The 17,920-nt window shown below is 38.2% G+C and overlaps 1 protein-coding gene across 4 annotated transcripts in view; it reads right to left on the reverse strand.

The window, feature by feature from the left end:
* The window catches only part of PRKD1 (protein kinase D1), a 137,583-nt gene that overhangs the window by 11,952 nt on the left and 107,711 nt on the right, over window positions 1–17,920 (reverse strand). For all 4 annotated transcript variants that reach the window (XM_062619381.1, XM_062619379.1, XM_062619380.1 and 1 more), the window contains 10 exons: window positions 13,559–13,763; window positions 10,918–11,041; window positions 10,049–10,126; window positions 8,783–9,062; window positions 5,843–5,895; window positions 4,461–4,533; window positions 3,411–3,517; window positions 2,876–3,037; window positions 1,423–1,521; window positions 75–342 (listed from right to left, as the gene is read on the reverse strand). In XM_062619381.1, coding sequence (XP_062475365.1) covers window positions 75–342; window positions 1,423–1,521; window positions 2,876–3,037; window positions 3,411–3,517; window positions 4,461–4,533; window positions 5,843–5,895; window positions 8,783–9,062; window positions 10,049–10,126; window positions 10,918–11,041; window positions 13,559–13,763 — 1,449 coding nt within the window. The remainder of the gene's footprint in view (window positions 1–74; window positions 343–1,422; window positions 1,522–2,875; window positions 3,038–3,410; window positions 3,518–4,460; window positions 4,534–5,842; window positions 5,896–8,782; window positions 9,063–10,048; window positions 10,127–10,917; window positions 11,042–13,558; window positions 13,764–17,920) is intronic.

A 17,920-nucleotide genomic window follows, 5' to 3' on the forward strand; every position in this document is an offset into this window, starting at 1 on the left:
GAAGAAAAATATAAAGCAAAATACAACTACTTTTTTTTAGCATTTACATAAAATTAGCCACAAACAGATATTACCTTCATGAGAAATTTCTTTCCATGGATTAGGTGGATACATGAAAGCGGCATTCTGGATCTGGTCATGTATGTCTTCATCTTCATTGAATGGAAAGGTACCACTGAGGCTTACATAAATGATGACACCCACAGACCACATATCCAGAGATCTGTTATAGCCTTTGTTTCTCAGCACTTCTGGAGCAAGGTAAGCTGGTGTTCCTACAACTGAGCGCCGAAATGATTTCTCTCCAATGATTCGGGCAAAGCCAAAATCACAAAGTTTTACCTGTTCAAAGAAAAAAATGCTATAGTAAGACAGACATTATTATCAAATACTTAGTTGAGGAACTTTTATCATGGTTTAGCTGTGAGATGCATCTCTTTGAGAGGAATACCCTTATTCCACCAAGGCATTAGACTAGATTACCAGTCTATTACTCTCTTTCTTCTTTCCGTGAATAAACCACCACAAATAAAATCAGTAACACGGGACAGCTTAAAAGAAATAGGGCTTTGGATAGACCAAAAAGCTTAGGCTTCTGGTGAAAGTACTAATATAAACTTATACTTATTCATTCACAGTATAAGAACACAGCAAACAGAAAAACTGTTTTATCAATGGCTTTTTCCTAAATCAAGCAAGTTGACAAGATTTAGTTCTTGAACTCCCACTTTCCTTATTGTGGACCTAGTTAAACCCTGTCTCTCTGCAAACTTCTAATTTCTTCAGAGGGACAGACTTAGTTGCTTAAACACTCACTTAACACCTCAGTACACATCCTTTCTTTCCAATTATTGCTATTGGTATTATTTAAAAATTATCAGTAGTGCTTCTTTTGAATATGGGCAGTTGGAGGATATAATAGATGAACTCTGGAGATCAAAGGTAACAGAAGTTGATACAAACATGTTTCAGTGAGAAATACAATGAGCCGGAAAGTATATTTAAATATTCTGCAATCTACCTGGCATTTAAATACTTCTTTATGAGTTTTTTTTAACTTTCAGAAAAATATCTGTCTTGCTGGTGACTGCTTGCAAATTGTCACTTATGTGGACTGAATCCACCAGATGAGTAATTTGTGCTGTGACAGTGAGCAAACCAGAAACAATCGCACAAGTAGTTACGTCACACTTCAAAATCTAGTTGAACAGTTTAGGTAAATGACACAAGGCAAAGATTTTCAAACATGTTGTCTTGGGAATGTTTGTTGAATAAGGGTCTATTACTTTCATATCTCAAAATTCTGTGTAGCTCCTGGAGGAGATACAGCAGGTCACTAGCCCTTTGTTTGTTCATAAAATAAGCATTGCTAAACTTAATAATGTGAACAACTGATCTTAAGAAAGGGCATTATCTACTTACCTGTGGGAAAGGATCAGCTGATGCCAGTAACACATTTTCTGGTTTGAGGTCGCAATGAACAATATTTTTGAAATGAAGATGTCTTAAAGCAACAAGGATCTGTGAAGAAACAAAAAAGAAAGACATTCTGTTTTAAATGTTGTACCTTTTTTTTTTATATAGATATTGTTTGGACATTATTGGTGGTCAAAGAAACAAGGACTGGTGTAGAGAGAAACAATCCAACAAGAATGTACCTTTTACAAGAATCTCTACAATGGAAAAAAAGAAAAAAAAAGCAAAAATGTCAGCTATTGTGTGCTGTGCCTCAGGTTTTCTTGGTTTCACTGGATGCAGTATGGTTTTTCCTTCTCCAAAGACTTTATACACTAAACAGTTAAAAGCTAGGTTCTAAGTACCTGTTTACATTCTTTGGTTTGAAATCTTTGGATGCTGAAATATTTTCAAAATGACCTTCCAGATCTAAATTCACTCAAAAAATGTCAAAGAAATATTATGTAATCCAATTAAAACATTTTCTTGATGAATGCATCAGGACTGTTGCATGTATTTCTGTTCCATTAGACACCAAGAATATGGCAACAGAATGTAATATATTCATCCTATTCCCATTGCTTTAACTCCATTCCTTGATTCTCATCTGGGGCTGGCAGAATTTACTATTATATTAGAGGAGGGAAAGGCAAGGAGGCTGAACAAACCTGGGAAGGCAAGAAAGCAAATTCTGAAGCTGGTGGTAGTTTTGCTCATGAAAGTCTGAAAACTAGGAAACCTGCTACATTCCACTCTAAATAATAAACTTCTACGGCAACACCGTTGTTCCTGCTCCTTTCTTTTTCCTGACTGCTGAAAGAGAGGCTGCTCTGACTCTGTGGTTGCTCACTGCTCAATCATGTATTTAAATTTAAACCAGTATTATGGGCAGCCAAAGAAGCAATATGATAATACAACAACAGGAAGAACAACAAAAAACCCAAACCAGATCACATTGTTAACAGAAGTCATACAGGAAGTCAAACTCATTTAATCAGAGGTAGGCAATGGAAAGATCCAATTTCAGCATAGAAAATATACACAAAATTGCATAGGAGGAACTGCAATTGCTATGTATGGGGCAGTTCAAGGGGCTCAAATTTCTTTGTGTGTGTCTTCCACAATTTGTTGTTAGTGCTCTGCATCCCTTTCTTGTGCTTAATTCTTCAAGCATATGAGAAACTGTAGCTTGATGGCCCTCCCATATGGCAGCCAGACAGCTGCACACGTGTCTAGTCCTAGATCCTCTTAATGGTTTACTATCTATCAGATAATGTACACAAAGCCATCTTACCATGCCTGGTATTACAAATCAGGCTTTCACAAATCAGACAGGGAAACTATACCGTAAGCAAAACATAAGAAACAGTGATAATAATTAACCTCAAATCTCCTTCTAGGTCTATAACTAATTTCTTACCTGAGTAATTAAAAACTTGGTTATTCTCTCTGGCAATCTGCCCTTTTCACTTGATAGGATCATCTCCAGCATGTCTCCATGGAGTTTTTCCATAACAACAAACACTCTTTCTGGCGTCTCAAACATACACTCCAGATTCACAACTCCAGGATGGTGAAGATTCTATTATAAAGATAAAACCATGATCAGTGGGTTTTAGCATTACCTAACCAGTCCTCAGGCCTCCGAAAAGCAGAGAATTTTTTGGTATTTCATAATTTTAACTGTGTGCCTAAACTGCAGACAACAGGCATGAAATTTCTATGGACAGTACAGGAACATGAATGGTCTTCAAATCAGTTTAACAAACACGTTTTTCTTATTGTGCCTAGTGCTTAAAACTGCAGAAATTGTAATTCCCAATGTGATGATGCCATCTTTGGTCCTGGCTGTTTACTGAGATTAAGCAGCAAAAATACTTGTGATTGTAAATTAATAATTCTGGTATTTATGGAAATGAATAAATGGAGTCAATAAAGTGAAAAAAGAAAAATACCTGTAAAATTGCAACTTCATTACGAAGTTGACTTTCCTGTTTAGTTGGAAACCTTAGTTTGTCAATTATTTTAATGGCAACATCTCTTCCCGTTTTGCGATGTTTTCCTGCATTAATAAAACAAAAGGCCTCTGTAAATTACCATGATTAATTCTGAGAAGTGTTCCATTTTTACTGGATTGTACAGACACAATCAAGTCATTCTCACAGCAAATTAAATCACTAAGTCATTATAAGTTTTCTTTCATTCCCCATCTTTCTAGCCTTTGACAAGAGAACTTTTCTTATTATCACCTGACAAAGCTGTTTAAACCCACAAGAAACACACACATATGAGAAACCAGGCCTGCATTTCAACAATATAGTTGCACAGTTAACTTTCTCACATATATCTATGCCTGTCCATATACTTAAGTTGCATACTCTGCAACCAGCAGGTTGTAGGCTTAGTCCTTCAATAGTAGCTCCAGACTAGCAAATAATGAAATAAATGATCTTCTTCAGGCATGTAAGTGCATGTCCCAGGTTTACCAGAGGCCATAGATATTCTTCAGTGAGAAAGTTATTATTCTCACTTCACACTGTCTCAAACAACAGCTTTACAAATATACTCCCAGAAACTGATGAAAAAAGGAGGAGAATGAGAGGAAAAACGAGTAAGAAAATAAAAAAAGAAACCATTCTAAGAAACTACTGAAAAACAAAGAAAAAAGCTCACAAAAATGTGCCAAGAACAACAGCAAGATGGAATTAATTTTTTTCTTCTGTCCATTATTGTTCTTGAAAAGAACAGTTTTCTGCACCTCAGGATCTTCTTTACTAGAACTTACAGACAGTATGATGCTATCAATACACATTGATCCAGTAATAGGTAGAAAACTTCAAATTACAAAACTTAGGCAACAAAACAATTTCATTGTTTAATGAATACTGCTTAGATAAATCAAAGTACGTCTGATTTCTGTAACAAAACATTTCAGAGCCAAAATACTTTCACCATTCAAGAAATGGTCTCTCTTAAGCATATTGTACAATGCACAAAAGCCTTACCTCCATAAACAATTCCAAACTGTCCTGATCCCAACACCTCATCCGGGAAGATTTGGTACACAGTGCTAATATCCTGTTTATATAAGCATAAAAAATATTAAGCCCTGAGATATGGAAACAAAATGTGCATTTAATTTTCTTTTTCTAGTGGGAAGCAGCATACATTTACTCTAGTACATTTCAAACTGTGTTATCTGTCAAAAACATTCACACGGGTTTTCTTAAAAGCCACCTTAAATGCAATTGGTATAAAAGCTGCTGAATCCTCAATATGTTTCAGCTACTGCTAACTTCCAGGCAAGTAGCCTCCATCATGCAGCATTACACAAACTTTGTGAAATCTGAAGATGAAAGTACATATTGAAATAAAGAGGGTCTTATTAGCAGCATTCTACCCTGATATCCCAGGATCCCAGATCAAGGAATGACTGCTGGGTTTTATGAAAAGGGAAAACTTATGAATTTAAAATTTTCTTGAAAAAGTTCCTATGTCAGCTTATGTCAGCCATGGAAATGTAAGTGGTTTCTTAGTTTACAGAAATCTTTCTGAGTATCAGCAGTTCTGGGCTTTGGCTTTTTGTGTTTGCCCACTGAGATGAGTAAAGTATTCCATCCATGCCAGTGAGGGATTTGAATCATATATCTCAGTATTTCTTAGTGCCTAAACACAGGCTAAAGCACAGGCTGTTAGCAGATTCATTTGGGAGATGAAAACAAACCTCGTATCTTGAAGCTCAGTTTCATTTTCCTGACATTTAAGCAGCAGCATATACAACAAAGAGTAAAAGAATGCCAAGAAGTTGATAATAAAGGCTGTCTTGCCTTTTCTTAGGAAACAAATGGACACATGCCTAGCAGTCAAACTTCTCCTGTCAAACACCAGAACTGCCTAAAGCTTTACATGGCTGCAGGGAGTCATGTTTATTTCCTATGTCCTATGTGTCCTGTGTATGTAACAACATACATAACTGGAGAGAGTTTCATTTTCACACAAGAGAGTATCTGATCTCTCAGTGATTACAGGATATGGTATATTACTCAAGGCTTGTGATTAGCTTTACAAAGCTCAATTGACAAATTCCATGAATTAATAACTTTTACAGCTCTCTTTTCCTTTTGATAATCAGCATCCTGCAGGACCCATAGTCAAATTCTGTGTTAAGTGAAATGACCCATACGTAGTTCTTGCTTCTCAAGAAAGGTTGCCATGAAGATGATTTTTTCTCGAAAGTTATCAAAGCTTTTCTGTTTTGTTTATTTTTACAAAGTAAACAAAAAATAGCTGATGGGTACTCCTCAAATATTACCCTTTGCAAAGCAGATCAATGACTTTGCAAGTTTAATCACTGCATATCTAGCACCAGCACTCAGTGAACACTCACCACATTTTCTTGAACTTGGCAGTTTGACACAGAAATGCTGATGGATATATCCCCTGGGGAAGAAAGCAAAAGAGTAAAATATACTTTATATTGCTGTGCTTTTAGTTCAAACATGTAGTCATAGGAAACGACATTTACATTACATCAATACCTACTGACAGCTCCAGAAATTGGACCAATTAGGTCAGCTTGTTCATTTACCAGCCAATATATAATTACATCAGGCCACAAATATGTGACTTGCATAACAGATTTTCAGTGTACGGAAAAGAACAGAATTATACACTTCATTATTAATTTTTTAACAGTGGAATTTCATCATTCCCATTTATAAACTTATTATTGCTTTTCTCCATGCTATTTTGGAGCTTTAAATGTCACGCAAATAGTGTTATGTATGCAACTAGGGTAAACCAATTTTTCTGGTGGATTTAAGAAGTTTTATTTATAGTGTCACCTACAACATATTTGATACTAGATGAAGGCTAATACATATTCAAATTGGTCTGCATACTGTTAAAAGTAATACACATTTCAACTATCTTAAGGGACATCATCAAAACACATTATGGAAACAAAAAAACATATATTTGTGCATCAGGTCCAACCTCCACAAATTCAAGAGCTTTGGATGTTCCCATAAGCATTTTGAACTGCAAACCTATTGAGGGATTCAATAAGGTTGGAGTGTTGGGGGTCGAGCATGGACAGTCAGACAGGTCTACAGCAAGCTGTGAGAATATGAACTTATAACCCTGAGTCAGGAGAAGAAGCAATGTCGAAATCAGCAAAATAGGAATGCAATAACAGGATACCAGTAACCGCAAAACAGGATATAATGCCAAGCTAACGCAAACACCTAGGGCCAATCAGAAAAGGAATAGCGGCGCGTGAACACTTCATGGACGAAGCGAGGCAGCCAATCAAGTAGTGCATGATCACGTGTAAGGAAGCTTAAAGCAGTATATTAAGAGCAGCCTTGGAAGCAATAAACGGAGCTTTTTGCAAATGTACATCGTGTCGGTGTTTGCTCCCCTTCACCTGGCCGCTGCATTGGAGAATATGCCTATTATTGCTAACTGTACTACACAAAGTCGTCGCTTTCAGAAGTAAAGAATGTTTCTTTGGAGCACCACAGCTTGTGTCTGCCTATTTCTGCCTAGAATCCTGCTCACACTGTTTTTTCATTTTCTTAGTATGGATTTCAGCCTCATCAAAAACAGTGTCCTCACTATAAAGCCTATTTTTACACACTGAAGTTACTCGCTACTACCCATCAGCACCTCTCGCAGTTGCAGTAAGCAGCACAAATAACTTCTGCCCCAAATGGCTTATTCCCTTGTCCTTTCCTTAGGAATAGACTGGGTTTGGAACTGTTTCCGTTATGTTTTCCATTATCAGCACCTCTCCTGGTTGTGGCAAGCAGCACAAATAACTTCTGCCCCAAATGGCTTATTCCCTTGTCCTTTCCTTAGGAATAGACTGGGTTTGGAACTGTTTCCGTTATGTTTTCCATTATCAGCACCTCTCCTAGTTGTGGTAAGCAGCACAAAGAACTTCTGCCCCAAATGGCTTATTCCCTTGTCCTTTCTTTAGGAACAGACTGGGTTTGGAACTAAATGCTTCCGTTATGCAGAGGCTTTTTATCATTGCCAATTAGTTTTCAAACGTATGTACTGCCTTATGCTCACATGAAAAAAAGCATGGACAAAGACATGGTCAAGTCTTATATTTTGAGAAGAAGAGTGAAGGTTCACCATAGGAATTTGCTCTAAAGGTCTCAGATTAACTTAATTTTTGCACAAAAAAACCCAAAGATAAGTACAAATTTATACAGAAAAATTTCAGAGTTCCCAAGAGGAAGGCAGCTGTCATTCCAAGTCCAGCATTCTGAGTGATTTGTTTAGCTACACTGGGATTAAACCAGGGGCACTAGGCAACTAGCCTGATTGAAATGACATCCAGAATTGGACCCTATTTTATGCAGGAATGCAGATGAAAAAGCAAAGGATATTGCTAATCTAATCTGATATGTAAACTGTTGTGCCTGGAGATGTAATGCCACAGCCTGTTGTATTACTTGGCTTCTGGAGGGCTTGCAATCTCATTAGCATTTTGTGCTGCATTAATAGCATCCAGATGTCAAGGGCTAAAGTGGGTGTATATTGCAACAAAAGGCCTAATCCAAATTGTGCAGACATACCCAAATTTGCTTTACACTGACTAGGCTTGAGTACAAGTAGCAGAGCAACTGCAATAGCAGATGCATAGTAGTGCTCCGCGATAATTTTTATCAGTACCTGAGCTAAATGTAAATGTTTGGTTTACATAAGCTGTCATCTTTGTTAGGGAATTACCCAAAGGTATGTAAATTAAAGGCAAAGATACATTCAGTCCTTTTGGTCCTGGGTAACATCCATGCCTTGTTGTGCTTAGAACAGCTGTTCTTTACACTTGAGCTCATTTCATCTCAGCATGGGACAATGCTTGTGGCAGTTGTAAAGCCAAATGTGATGAAAGGGAGAATATCATCTACACTGCAGTGACCTGAAGAGTGAATTGCTGCTTCTCAAGATAGCTAAAAACATAAATTACAGTAATCAGGGGAAAAATCTATTCATTCCCAACTGGAGGTCAGAAACTTCATGCCTCTGCACAAGGAGCCTATTACTCATGTGAGCAACACAAATGTGGATGAGATGCTTTACTAATCTAACAACCATCTGCTTGCTAACAAATCTGCATATTGTATATTAATACATATGTTCTAGTATAAACTGGAAACACAGGGATGACAAATTTAAAATATGTTTAAAATAATATGCAGACAGGTGATAAGTCTTTAGCAGCTGTGCAATACTTCCTTTCAATGTGTTCTAAGACTGAACAATGTCATTTGTGATACTACTCATCTGAAAAGGAAGAAATGAATAAACTTACTATGTAGGCTGGCTCCTGACCCAGTTGATGCCCCTTTAGGGATGACGGGCATCAGGGCATGCTGTATTGCCATCTCCCACATTCGTGCCACATCGATGCCAATACCACTGCTGATAACACTGTTATTCAGTGGAACACTTGAGAGGTTTTCTATGTTTTCTCCAACATAATAAACGATATTTGCTGTGCTTATTTCAAAACAATGAGGATTGGCTCCTTGAGGCAGCAAAGTGAAAGTTTTTGCAGGTTCCAGAGACAAAATTTCAGACAATGGGATTTCCTAAAATGAAAAAAAAACCAACTCCACAAACTTTTCTTTCTGTGTAAAGAACATCAACATATAAAACTAAAGCATGACCTTTATTTAATTAATTTATGAAATTAGCTGTTTCTTTGAACCACCTGCTTCTTGTACAAACAAAAAGCTCTTGTAACCTGAAACTCCATGACACAGAGGACTGTTGATGGTAAATACTAAATGTTTCTTTCCAAAACCAAACAGAACTTTAATCATTTAATTAAACTTTTCAGACAAAGCAGTGATCTGTCCATCAGAAAAGAGCAGCACCATCCATGTATCAACAGAACTCCACGAGACAAATAAACCCCGCTGACTCCTTATTTAATAATTTATTTGCAATAAATTATTTGCAGAATAAATCTACTCAACATTAAGGTTCCAAAGCTATCTTTCACATATGCACAGACTTCATTGTTTCACCATGAACAACACTTAGGGCATGTTTCAGTGACATATTTCCCTGAGAGGAAGCCATATGAAAAAAATACTTTCCATTATTAAACTTGTTGCAGTAATGCCTAAGGATTAGGTATTTAACTGTCTCAGCTAAAAGGATATGAGCATTAAAACAACCTTTTACAATCAAAATCACAACACAATGTCCAAAGGACAGAATTAAAATAATATATACTACACCTAACTTTTTTAAAATAATTTGCATTATGAATGACAATGTCAGATGAGTTTCTTGGCAGAATTTGTCGCTGGCATGTGACATGTCATCATGATATGTCGCTGAACTGTATTTCTACAATATGTATTTTACAAGTCCTTGTTAGCTGATACTTGTCTGATCTGAGACTTTTTTGTGAAAGGCAAAACACACATATGCAGCTTAAATAAGGAATACAAACATAGAACAAAGTTATAATACTAGTGGACTTTTAGTAAGCATTTCTTAATTCTTCAGTTTAATCATTATATTCTGCTGGTGGTGCAAAAACAGACTGAAAAATATTCCTTACTTTGTAATATTTGCTTCCAGTATCATTTTGAAAAAGTGTAATGCATTTGCTGTCCAGTCTCCAGTAGTGTCGTTTCCTCTGCAATGAAAAACAAGGGGAATAGCTTTCTGGCATTTTCCAAGTAAATTACTGAAATGTTCATTTCTCAAAAGCATCACTTCCAACAGGTTTTGCTTAAGTTTGAAGAGATGAATTGTGAATGATAAAGATTCATTTCCCATTACAAAATTTTTATGAGGACTTCACATTTGAGTTTAGGGTTTATAAGGCCACCCTCTGTTGTTTCAGTAATAACCCAGCTCTGTTCAAATTGCCCAAGTTAAAAAATTTAAAATGTCACTTTGATGTCTGCATTACATTCAGCACAAATTACTAAAGGTATGATGCTAAAATAATTAAACTTTCTTTTCATATCTGTTATAACACCCCAGCTCACTTTAGAAGGCCATATACCAAAGTCTTTTTTCCTGTTTTAGCAGGTCAGAAAGAATATAACTGTTTTCTACGCTAACTCTATTTTACAAAAGTCTGAATTCACCTCTCAGGAGGGTATCTAGGAGGCTGCAGCTACAAGGTGAAGCTACTTTCCAGAAATCCTATGGTGTTAACATTATTTTTTAATTCTTTCAGAATGTCATTTACATTTGGCTGCCTCTGATAACACAGCTGACATATTCAGGTTATTTTTGCATGTTATAACTGTCTCCTGTTTCTTATGATGACTCAGTTAAGACAAGTCAGGACTTTAGGAATCAGTAACTGCAAAAAATGGCTTATGTGATTGCAAATTATCAATATATTGTTAGGATTTGATTCTGTACTATCACAGAGTATGTACAGCAAGACAGGTCTTCCTTGACATTTCTTACCAGTGTGTCTTTGCTTGTATAGTGAACCATCCAGCCCTCCTTCATTACTGTGCTACTTCTCCTTTTTGTGTGCTTCACAGATTGTACCACTCTCATTAATGGAATATTGTTGCTGGTTGAAGGGCTTGAGAATAGATCAATAAAGGCTTTTAGAAAGAAGGTAACTTTGGACAAAAAAAAAGAAATTCTTTCAAATCAGTATCAATATTTCTCCTATATCCACATTTATATTTTTCATCATTATCAGACCTTGATTGGACACTATTTTGTTTTGTCACTTCAAGTGTCATGAGATTACAAAGAAAAAAATAACTGTAATGCTACACCAGCAGAATGTCAGAGAACTTCTGAAGGCTTACATACACACACACACACACCCTGACAATGTTCCTAAAGATGAGCTAAGAAGATGGGCAAACGACTAGGGCCTCTGCTAGAGTGTGAGAGCCATTGCTCAAGCCTATGCTATGCATGATTCAGACCAGTACTTGATCTTGAATCTCTCATGACCTAAGTAAACTTTGTCCATCAGATTACCATCCTGCAATCTTTTTCTGGTTCAAACACACAATGGAGTGATGACAGTTTACAGAGTGGAAAATGTGGCAGCTGCCTAGCTGTGCATACCCTTGCAGAGCACAGCAGAGAATTTGCTGGAACCTTTGCAGGAAAGAGGTTTAAAGATAATTTATTTTACCCTTAAACACCTAAAGCAAAGTCCCATTGTCTTGCACCCTGGGGTATGCACTCTGAAATTTTCCATGACTCAGCTGACACACAGTAAGTCAGGAAGGCATGGGAACTTGACAGCATGCCTGATAGCACTATCAGATAAAATCTGGAATATCTAGCTAGAGAGGTGTAAGAAAGAACAACCACATCTGCCCACTTTCCTTGCTGTTAGAGTTAGCCATTCATAAAGCTTATTGAGCATAATGGAATGTGGACTCATAATCTGCTTCAGTCCTGAAAGTAAGTGCTTAGTTATTTCTGGCAGAACTTTAAACAGAGATGCTGTACTGTACATGAAAACACAGCAGACAGCTTGTGTTGTCTGCCCTGACAGCAGAGCTACTGGTACCACAACTCTAAGAAAAAAGAGCAAAAAATGCCCAGGAAAAGAATAGTATCTTAAGTTTCCACAGCTGTGACTGTGGATGTCTGCAAATGGCCCTGCTTCACTATAATGCATTCTGGAAATAAGAAACATTTTATGAAATGGCACTTTCAAATCAAGATGCAAAAAGTGTGCTGTCTTAAAGATTCAGTAAGACTGTAACATACAGTTAACACCTCTTTTTGGCCTAAAAATGAACAAATAAGCTGAAGTGCCGATTTAACTATTCTTACCCGTACTGGCAAGAGGTTTACATTTTTATTTGCCTTTTACAGACCAGTTAAAAATAATACATGAATATGGATGATCACCTAGAAATAAATGGGGGAAGCTGTTACTGGAAATATAGGAATGCCCCTCAACTAAGTAAAACATGTACCTTGGCTATCAATGTTTTTCATAGTTATAATTATTTATATTTTGAAAACCTGCAATGCTGTCCATTTAATACAACCATAACGTTCAAAATGTTATATGACATTGATTTTCTGATATAAGCAGAGGCTTATATTCCAATGATACAAGGTGTCTATATACAGTATCTATGCAGGTGAATATGACAATATGAAAACCAGTTCCCTGCTGTGGAAGGTAAACCTGCACACTGCTGAAATAGACTGCTTTCCACTAGTTCAACAGCTATATGTTAGTTACAGAGAACTAAGGGGAACACGTTACTGATACAGACTCCTAGCAAGTAAAGTAAAAGAGGAGACTGCAGGTCAAACAGGGACCTGTGGAAAGAAAAATATTCTGTAATTCTTCAAGGTACAGACCCCTTGCATCAAGGAAATTACAGCTGAAAGGATTTTAATTAATTCTAGGTTGCCTGACAATGAATAATCCCTGCTTTCCCCTCCTAATATTCTGTACAGTTCCAATAAGTGACTAATGTACTCTTCAGATATCTTGAGGTAAGTTGCACAACTCAATTCTCATTTTCCTTCCTGATTAGTCATTTCACACCACTAACCTATTTTGTAAGTTGCTTCAAAGTACTACTTGAGGTTTGCCAAACTTTCCTTCTTTCTAAAGGTATCTAAAGCAGAAAACGATTTACCTAAAGCTGATTATACCATAGCCATTTACTTACACAACTTTTTAAATTTTATTGTTGCTCATTTCAATGACCTGGCATTGCACTATTAGTCAGGGAAAGAATGCTTGGGGTGGGGGTGTGGGTGCGAAAAAGTAAAAAAGGCAAAAAATTGTTCTCTATTGCTTATGCACAAATAATTTCGCTACATATTTTTCATAAGAGAATAGACCTGTAACTATTACTTGCACATCAGTTTTCAGTTGCTACTTCAACTTTACAGTAATTTTTAAGCTTCCCTAAAATTCCTAATACATATGTTCAGTGAAGCAATCTCACTGCAGTTCCAGAACCACCACATACCACTAGCTCTCTCCATTCTCAGTGAGTGAGAATAGTGTCCATGGAGATTCCCCTTTGAGCCCTAGACGTGATACTTACAAATAAACACAAAAGAAGATGTAAAGTAAACTAACTCCCCAGCTCACCTGATCATCCTGTTAGACTCGTCATGATCCGGATCAGCATCCTGCATTTCCCCATTGTCACTATGGCATCCTGTCATTGACATCTCAGAATCATGAGCTATAGATTCTTCCATGTCATCTATAAAACCACTGTTTCTTTCACTGTCATTGTCGTCACTCCCTTCTTCCATGACCACATCAGACTCGGCCCCAGGACTAAGAAGATCTGGAATATTGTTTCTGAAGTTATTATATGAAAACATACAATACTCCAATCACAATATCCTTACACATTCTGAGCTTCAGAAAACCTCAGGTTCTTTTTGGAACTCTACAGCCTGGGTGTATCTTTACTTGGTACTCTGTGTGCTGGTTAAGTGTGGTTTTTAACCAGTTACTTAGAACATCGCCAAAGAAAACTGGAAATGCATCAAACCAAAATAATTTCAGAAATACAACTTTCTAATAAAAAATGCCAAAGTCAAAGCAGAATTTCTTATCCATGGACTTCTAACAAACATTCTATACTCATGAGCTTTATTTCTGAGATCTGACAGATTTTCTATACAGCTTGAATGCTGTGTACTGGTTTGATGGCTGTTGGCAGGCTAGAGTTGAAAACTGATGCAAGAAGAGAAGTAATTTCAAAGCTAGAAATTTTGTAATAATGATGATGACATGACGACGAACCACTGAAATAACTCCCAAGACAATTACTCATAATGTGAACTATATTTTTTTTTACACTTGGAACAAGTGTTCTCTGTGAAGGCTGCACAATATGGAACAGTAACCCCTATTAGTGAAATAACGCTTCCTGCTTTTATAAAAGAAATATTAAATAAATATTTAAATGTTCAATGGCATAGAAAAAACATGAAGACTTAGGATTTAACTTATTTGGCTATGGCTTAGTATTAATAGTATCTTCTAGGTTATATTTAAATTATATTAAACTTTCCAGTTTCAAGATTAGATATACCTAAGCAAGATGAAAGTAAGAAATAACTTTTGATTGTACTGCTGCTTACGAATGGATTTCTGTGGAAGACCTAATGACTTACATTACAAAAACACCCCCCCCCAAACCCCAAGCAAAATGAAACAAAAACACACACAGAAAAACCCTGTGTTGAAACCCAACCTGCTGTTATACAGGCTGTGATCTAACATGGCAAAATCATCAGTCCTGTCAGACAGTAAAAACAGCACTAGTTTTTCTGGGATGTTTGCAGTGTTTCAGTAATCTGAAGTAAGGTTGAAATCACATGGAAGACACCAAATAGTCTCACCAAGAAACTTCTGCCTTAATTGTGTGGAGGAATGTTCTTGACAGTCAGTGTAGATGATGCCTCAAAAGGAAAAGCACACTGATCTGACTGACAGCAAAATGTTTTGAATTGATGGCATCTCAGTCAAATTGGAAGTGCACAACTGAAAGGTTTGTTTCCATGTAGAGTAGTCTTAAAATATTTGGATATAAGTTATGGATGTGTGATTGAAAGATACATTATAGTTCATCTCTAGCAGAAACAATCATCCACTCATGAATGACACTTTACGGTGCAAGGCTATCTCTTTGCTATTCCTACAACACTTTTTAAATCTCTATATTCAATAAACCCACAATCAGTTAAAAATAGCCTCCTACATTTAGGATGTAATGTGTTTATTAATGAGACCATACTTGGAATTTTATTACTTCAGCTCTTCCTTCACTTACTATTTTGGGCAAAATGTATCACACAGCAGATGGACAAAGTGACAGATACTTTATTAAGTTTGAAAACAATGTGAATCAAATTACTGTAAGAATAGAAATGAGATAGCAAGATGAAATTGCCTTTGATAATCCTAACGACCTTACATCAGTCATTTAGGATAGACAACTAAGAGTTAGAATCATAAAAGGGTTTGGGTTGGGAGGGACCTTAGAGATCATCTAGTTCCAATCTTCCTGCCATGGGCAGGGACACCTTCCACTAGACCAGGTTGCTCAAAGCCCTGTCAAACCGCTCCAGCCAGTGAGTTGGCTTCATTCGGAGATCTGCTCAGATGCCTCAATACAAATGCTCGTAGAATGGGGAATAAACAAGAGGAATTAGAGATGTGTGCATGTCTACAGGGGTATGATATAATAGGCATCACAGAAACATGGTGGGATGGCTCCTATGACTGGAGTGTTGGAATAGAAGCTTACAGGCTCTTTAGAAAAGACAGGCCCAGCAGACAGGGAAGGGGAATAGCTATTTATATCAGTGATAGGCTGGAGAGTATGGACCTCTTTCTGGGGACAGGTGAGCAGTCAACAGAGAGCTTCTGGGTCAGGGTCAAAGGGAGAACAGCAATGGGGGACATTATTGTGGGGATGTCCCACAGTATGTCCACATATCCCACAGGATATCCCACAGGATGTCCACAGCAGCTATAGGCTGCCTGATCAAGAGGACTCTGTGGATGAAGTACTCTACAGACAGATAGGAAAAGCCTCACGCTCGCAGGCCCTTGTCCTCATGGGGGACTTCAACCACCCTGACATCTGTTGGAGCGAAGTTACGGCCCAGCACAAGCAATCCAGGAGGTTCCTCGATTGTGTAGAAGACAACTTCCTTCTGCAAGTAATAGAGGAGCCCACAAGGAGAGGTGCCATGCTTGACCTCGTGCTCACCAACAACAAAGGGCTCGTTGGAAATGTGACGCTCCAGGGCAGCCTTGGATGCAGTGATCATGAGATGGTGGAGTTTGAGATCCTGAGGACAGTGAGAAGAGCGTGCAGCAAGCTCACTGCCCTGGACTTCAAGAGAGCAGACTTTGGCTTCTTCAGGAACCTGCTTAGGAAGGTTCCATGGGATACAGCCCTAGAGGGCAGAGGGGCCCAAGACTGTTGGTTGATATTCAAGGATCACCAGCTACAAGCTCAGGTGTGTTGCATCCCAGCTAGAAGGAAGTGCAGCAGGAGGGCCAGGAGACCTCCTTGGATGGATAAGGAGCTGCTCAGGAAACTTAGAGGGAAAAAAGAGGCTTATAACAGGTGGAAGTGAGGACAGGCGGCCTGGGAAGAATACAGGGATATTATCCAGGAAGCTACGGACCAGTTCAGGAAACCTAAGGCCCAGTTAGAATTAAATCTGGCAGGGGATGTGAAAGATAACAGGAAGAGCTTCTACAGGTATGTAGCAAACAAAAGACAAAATAGGGATAATGTGGGCCCTCTCTGGAGGCTATCAGAACTGGCTAACCTAGATTTGGAGAAGGCTGAAGTTCTCAATAACTTCTTTGCCTCAGTCTTCACTGGCAAATACTCTGACCACACCACCCAAATCTTGGAAGGCAGATACAGGGACTGTGACAATGAAGACCTTAGGCCCACTGTAGGAGAGGATGAGGTTCAAAATCATCTTAGGAACCTGAACGTGCACAAGTCCATAGGACCTGATAAAACTCATCTGTGGGTCCTGAAGGAGCTGGCGAATCAAGCTGCTAAGCCACTGTCTGTCATATTTGAAAAATCATGGCAGTCAGGTGAAGTTCCTGACGACTGGAAAAAGGGAAATTTAACCCCCATTTTCAAAAAAGTGGAATATGGAAGACCCAGACAGCTACAGACCAGTTAGTCTCACCTCTGTGCCTGGCAAAATCTTGAAGCACATTCTCCTGGAAGGCATGCTAAGGCACATGAAGAACAACAAGGTGCTTGGTGACAGCCAGCATGCCTTCACTAAGGGGAAATCCTGCCTGATCAATTGGGTGGCCTTCTATGATGGGGCTATGGAACTGATGGATAGGGGCAAAGCAGTTGATGTCATCTATCTGGACTTGTGCAAAGCGTTCAACACTATCCCACACAACATCTTTGTCTCTAAACTGGAGGGACATCAATTTGATGGACAGACCACTCAGTGAGTAAAGAACTGGCTGGATGGCTGCACACAAAGAGTTGTCATCAATGGCTCAATGTCCAGCTGGAGACCAGTAATGAGTGGTGTCCCTCAGGGATCGGTGATGGAACTGATCCTGTTCAACATTTTTGTTGGTGACATGGACAGTGGGATTGAGGTGCCCTCATCAAGTTTGCCATTGACACTAACTTATGTGGTTTGGTTGATATGGTGAAGGGAAGAGATGCCATCCACAGGGACCCTGACACACTTGTAAGGTGTGCCAATACCAACCTCATAAAGTTCAACCATAACAAGTGCAAGGTCCTACACCTGGGTCTGGGCAATCCCAGGCACAGCTACAGGTTGGGCAAAGAAGAGATTCAGAGCAGGCCTGAAGAGAAAGACTTGGGGGTGTTGGTTGATGAGAAAATGAACATGAGCCAGCTTCAGTGTGCGCTTGCAGCTCAGAAAGCCAACCATATCCTAGGCTGCATCAAAAGGA

Source organism: Pezoporus occidentalis, unplaced genomic scaffold (genome assembly GCF_034315485.1).
Source record: "Pezoporus occidentalis ecotype Australia unplaced genomic scaffold, CSIRO_AGI_Poc_V1 ctg21, whole genome shotgun sequence".
NCBI lineage: Eukaryota > Metazoa > Chordata > Aves > Psittaciformes > Psittacidae > Pezoporus > Pezoporus occidentalis.